At 46.2% G+C, this 6,000-nt stretch overlaps 1 protein-coding gene across 4 annotated transcripts in view; it reads left to right on the top strand.

The window, feature by feature from the left end:
- The window catches only part of Nrp2 (neuropilin 2), a 115,268-nt gene extending 110,249 nt beyond the window's left edge, over nt 1-5,019 (top strand). For 3 of the 4 annotated variants that reach the window (XM_006245039.5, XM_008767137.4, XM_006245040.5), the window contains one exon: nt 1,719-5,019. In XM_006245039.5, the coding sequence (XP_006245101.1) occupies nt 1,719-2,020 (302 nt within the window). In that variant the 3' untranslated portion in view covers nt 2,021-5,019. The remainder of the gene's footprint in view (nt 1-1,718) is intronic. The other variant, NM_030869.4, reaches the window with a different exon arrangement.
- The last annotated feature ends 981 nt before the right edge of the window (nt 5,020-6,000 follow it).

A 6,000-nucleotide genomic window follows, 5' to 3' on the forward strand; every position in this document is an offset into this window, starting at 1 on the left:
CAGTTCTCCTTTTATGGGCAAAAGCGTGCAACTGGCCTATATGGGAGTCTGCAGAAGATCAAACAGACGTGCTAAAGAGCAAGGCACGGGGTGGGTGGAAGATGCAGAACGCTGGCTCCTGGCCCTGTGTTAACTGCTTGTTCCCTGCCTGATGCCACTTACTGGTCACCAGGTCTTTCAAACCTCAGTTTCTGTACCTACTAATAAAAAGGAAGTGCCCCTCTGCTTTCCTCCTGGAATTCTTTGGGGACCCAGAGGACATGAGTTCCACATGCAGTCATGCCTTGTTCCTACACTAGATATGTAAGGATGCCCTTTTCCTCAGGTGACTGTAGTGAGGCCACAAGCTTTGTTGCTTCACTCACAGAAATTTATTTTCTTACAAGGCTGGTTCCTTCTGAAGGCTATAAGGATCTCTGTCTCTCTTTCTCTGCCTCTCTGTCTCTCTGTTTCTCTCTCTCTCTCTCTCTCTCTCTCTCTCTCTCTCTCTCTCTCTCTCTCTCTCCTATCCCCCTTCCTCCCTCCCCTTCTCCTTATCTAGATATCTCTATTTCTCTATTTCTATCTCTCCCCCTTCTTCCTTCCCTTCTCTCTATCTCTATCTCCCTCTCCCTCCCTCTCTGCCTTCCTCCCTCCCTTCTCCCCCCCCCCTTCTCTTTCCTCCCGCCTTCTCTCTGGCCCATGTCTATGTTCTCCCTCTCCATAAGGGTACCAGTCAGATTGGGGTTAGGGCCCAGCCTAATGGTTTCTTCTTGTTGCTCAGCAAAGGCCTTGATTCCTAATAGGATCACATTCTAACAAAGCACTAAGGGTCTGAACTTAAACAAGAATGGTGGGGGGCAGTTTAACCTGTACCAATAAAGTATACATATCAGGGGAGGTCTGAGGGCCAGAAAGGAGATCGGCTACCTATATAGCCAGGAGTGCTAAGTGCAGAAGCTCACGCCATGAAAACAATCTCATCCAGTCCTTTGATTTAACTTGAAGCAGTTGGAAATGAGGGATGAGAAGGCACACGACGAAGTGTGCCTGAGACACATGGCCATCCTGGGCATTGCCAGGTGACCCCTGGGAGTCTGTTAAAACCTGAGGGTTGCAGGTACAGCCTAGTGGTGATAACACCTGCTTAGCATGCATAAGGCCCTGGGCTTGATCATCCCCAGCAAAAACAAACAAACAAACAACAACAAATCTGAACTTACATAATGTAAGTCAGCTTACTTAAGTCTCAGATACTTATCTATCTATCTATCTATCTATCTATCTATCTATCTATCTATCTATCTATCATCTATCTATCGTCTATGTATTTTATAGTACAGGGGATTGAATTTAGGACCCCATCCATTTTAGGCAGGTGTTCTGTCACCAACTATATCACCAGTCCTTAAAGAGCAAATCTGCAGGGGCTGGAGCTGCAGCCAGTTGGCAAAGCGCTTTGCTAGCATATGCTGAGCCCTGAGTTTGATCCCTAACACTACATAAAACTGGATATGCTGGTGAACGTCTTTAGACTCGCTACTCATGAAGTAGAGGCAAGTTCAAGGCCAGCCTAGGATACTCTTTACAAATAAAGTGATATAATATATGTAATTATTAGAGAGAGAGAGGGGGGGGGGTAGAACAGAGACACACAGAGAGAACTTACTCTGTGCCTTGGGTCTGGGAAGCCTCACTTTTGTCTCCATGCCTACAGTCGTGTGTGTTTTGTGCCGTAGATGACTATGAAGGAGATTGGAACAACTCTTCCTCTACCTCAGGGGCTGGTAGTCCCTCATCTGGCAAAGAAAAGAGCTGGCTGTACACACTGGACCCCATCCTGATCACCATCATTGCCATGAGCTCGCTGGGTGTCCTGCTGGGGGCCACCTGTGCGGGCCTCCTCCTCTACTGCACCTGCTCCTACTCTGGCCTGAGTTCGAGAAGCTGCACCACACTGGAGAACTACAACTTTGAGCTCTACGACGGCCTCAAGCACAAGGTCAAGATCAATCACCAGAAGTGCTGCTCGGAGGCATGACCGATTGTGTCTGAATCGCTTCTGGCGTTTCATTCCAGCGAGAGGGGCTAGGGAAGATTACTTTTTTTTTCCTTTGGAAACTGAATGCCATAATCTGGATCAAACCGATCCAGAATACTGAAGGTATGGACAGAACAGACAGGCCAGTCTAGGAGAAAGGAAGATGCAGCCGTGAAGGGGATCATTGCCCACAGAGGACAGTGGTGGTCAAGTTAATGCAGGAACCGGGCCCGTGTTCTCTGCCGGGACACAGACAGGAGCGCATCTCCTCGGAGTCAACAGTTCTGTTTCGCTTGTGGGTTTGTTATGATTATGATTGCTATTGTTATATTTTATTCTTATTTTTTGATCTGTGAGCAACTCAAAGAGGCAGAAGAGGATGGCTTATCTGGGGCAGAAAGTGGAGAGATCATCACTGGTCTCCATATCTCTTTCTTGAAAAGCGAAGGGGCTTTTCAGCCCTTCTGTCCTGAGAAACGGAACCTAAGAAACAAAAGCTTAGCTCACCCTCAGATGGCCTCCCAACTCAAGAGACTTGCTGGGGAGTGTTCAGACCCTGCCAGCCAACCCTGGGAGCTGCCATTTCCGGTCCTAGCATATTGAAGTAGGGTGTTATTGCCTTTAACTTTTTTTAATCCAGGGGAAGATTGCCATTTTAGGGTCAGCTCGAACAATTTTTTCTTATAAGATTTTAAGTAAACCAGAACAGAAACTTCATACATCAGAATCCATAGATACACCTCTATGGTTAGACACAGACAAGCCTTAAAGTGCTTTGATGACGGTGCCATTCCTTAATCTAGACCCAGAGTTCATGGCTGTGGGGTGTCCCTTGTGGGGCCTCTGCTGGTGGCTTTGCCTTTTCTTTTCTCTCCTATTTGTTCTTCTTCAACAAATACATATATTCACATGTGCACACAGCGTGCTCATACACGGTTCATGTGTGCTCACACCTGTGCACTCGCGCATGTGCACACACACACACACACACACACACACACGGGAAGGGTAGAGAGGGAGGGAGAAAGGGCAGTATTTTGCAAGTCTCTATTCTTTGTCTCAGAGCAGAGGGAAAGAAGAGCAAGGGAGGAGAGAGAAACACAGCCTGTACTGGGAAGAGTGACCAGTGTGGACAGTGACATTTTGTTGAGTCAGTCTCCTTGATAGGTTAAGAACATTGATTTCTTGCGGGGAGACTACATCCTTACAGAGACGTGAGTGCAAGGACATGCACTTCTACCCACAAGTTTGCATGTGCTATGGATGGAGCTTCAACCTCAGGAGACCTCAGTTCTTATTCATACACATATGTGCCATGTACACAGAGAAAGACACACACACACACACACACACACACACACACACACACACATACACACACACACAGAGCAGTTCATGTGTTTTTTATTAAGTGCCTTGAAAACAATGAAGAAAAATGTATTTTCCTCTAGGTAGGAATCACCACTGTCTCACAAGTTAAGGCATTCCGCCTGCGTCTCTTGCCCAAGTGACTCCATTCCCAGCTCCCCTACCCACTGCTGACCCACAGCAGAATGAGTCTGGCTACCCTAGATGACTCCAGAAAGGGAGGCATCAGGAAGAGAATGAAATTGCGTGAAGGATAAGATTGTCCTGATTAAGATCCAAATCTTGACTCTGTGTTAATGCCTAAAGATTGTCTGTGCCCTAGAAATACATTCTAAGCCCCATCAGTGTGTCCAGATTGTTGCTTATCAGTGGTAAACTGTCTGACCATTTCTGCTGCTGTGATCACCCACAATTTCATTTGTCTTGTACACAGGCAAAAGGGGGAGGGTGAACGGGACTGGCTGTGGTCCTTTAAATGTTAACTTATGAAAACCCTAGTTCAGATGGTAATGTCGCAGTGTTTCGTATGCAGAGAGGGAACAGTCATACTGACAGCTATTTATTCCCATGTGTGTGTGTGTGTGTGTGTGTGTGTGTGTGTGTGTGTGTGTGTGTGTGTCTTTCGAACCCTTGAGTTCTCTGTATCTACTGTGTATGTGAGTGGTAATGTGGAACTCAGTGCTGGTGTTGTGACTTTGACCTAGAGCCTGAGTGTTACTGCTGATCTTGGCACTCGTTGGCACAGTGGTAGAGGTGAAAAGTTCATTTGTCAAGCCCAGGGGCATAGCGTTAGGAGCCCTCTGAGTTGGGCATGCAGTAGAAGTTGGTATTTAGCTCGCCCTCCTCTTCACCCTCCCGTGCAGCTAGGATTCAGAAAGCTGAGGGTTTCTAAGAAGGAGAGAAGAGCCCACTCTGCAGGTCCTGGCCCTCACATGCCCAGTGGACCATTTTACCATAATTCCCCCTCCAAAGACCAGCCCTGTCTAAAGTTATGTGCAACTCAACCTGGATCCCTCTGCAAGTCCTGAATCTACTTCACGTTGGTTGATTTGAGGCTCTGGGTGGGCCCTGAGGGCCAAAGAGAAGCAGGGTCCCCAGGGCTACATGTGGATACCTCAGCAAGGCTGTAGGCTGGTCTGTGGTAAGATGTAAAGAAGGATAGCTGGGTCTGACTAACTTAGCCAGGGGACACCTTGGCGCATTTGTTATCTCCATCCGAAGGTAGGCTAGCTGGCCCATCTCCTTGAATTGTTCCCTTTGGGAAACTTAATTCACAGTATTGATCTCCCTTTTTGCCTTGTACTGAATGACACATTACCTCCACGCTCTCCTGGACTAAGCGGTCCACAGGGCCACAGGGTTGCTTTCTCTCTTTTGTGAGGATGGGGAGTTGACAGGAATGAGGGTCCAAGGAATGAGCATGAATGACAAGAAAACAAGGGGAACACTAAGCTTTTCCAGGGTGTGCGGTTAAAGGTATTTGACCATTTGCTGGCTAGGCCAGATCACGGGAACTCGAGAGCTTTTACTGTGATTCTTCAATGTAAAAAATAAAACAATGTCAGACTGTGTTTATATGATTTGTATAAAGCCTTTTTAAGATTACTATTTAAATAAACATTATACCAGAACTATTTTTCCTGCATTGTCTTTATTGAGGACAAAGAAAGCTGAGACTTGAGTGACCAGATAGTCTCATGTGCTGGAGACTTTTCTGGATTTTACCACTCACAGTTTTGTGTCCTGGGAAATACTTCATGTTAGTCATCTCCGACAGGATACTATAGATCAGGTGACTTAGACTTAACCATTTAATGCTCTCAGTGCTAGAAGTTGAGATCAAGTTCAAGCAACTACTTGGTGTCTTTCTAACTTGTAGACATGCCTTCCCTTATGTGCCATCTGGCCTTTTCTTTGTTTCTTTGTTTCTTCTAAAAGTATTAACCTCATTCTTGCAACCCAGTCTAAACCGAACTATTATCTAAGATCCCACAACCTCCTAATACCATGTCAGAGGAAGTTAGACTCTCAATATATGAATTTGGAGAGAATACAAACACCCTTGATTGTGAATGAACTGAGATGGTTGGTCATTCTCTTGGGACAACATCACTTGATGCTGGAAATAGTAGGTTGGACAACTTGCTGGCATTTTATAAAATGAAGATATTCTGAAGTCAACCAGCCAGTTGGAACACCTAACTAACGGTAGGTCTTACCAGGAACACTTCTGGAGTCTTGATCCCTCCTACTAGGCTTCCTTTCTTGGCTCTGCCATCTCAGATTCCTTGCTGCTCCCTTTCTTCTCTGATTTGATCCTCAACCTCTCTGATGGCCTCAAGGCCTAGGAGAGGTCTCCAGGCACGGCCCTGGGCCAGCAGCACCGGGATCAGTTGGCACTTCCTTGAGATGCATACTTTGGGTTCTATCCCGGATCTAATGAATCAGAAGCTCTGGGGACAGAGTCTAAGCATTTTCTATTTCAAAAAGCCCACCAGGGAATCCTGTTGCTCTTTCTGTTTTAGGAACCACTGGTCTCTAGTCCGGGTATTCTTCTCTATTTCAATATATGAGTTCCAAATGTTTTCTTCCATTTTATGAGTTGTGTTTTC

Source organism: Rattus norvegicus, chromosome 9, assembly GCF_036323735.1.
Source record: "Rattus norvegicus strain BN/NHsdMcwi chromosome 9, GRCr8, whole genome shotgun sequence".
NCBI classification, from domain to species: domain Eukaryota; kingdom Metazoa; phylum Chordata; class Mammalia; order Rodentia; family Muridae; genus Rattus; species Rattus norvegicus.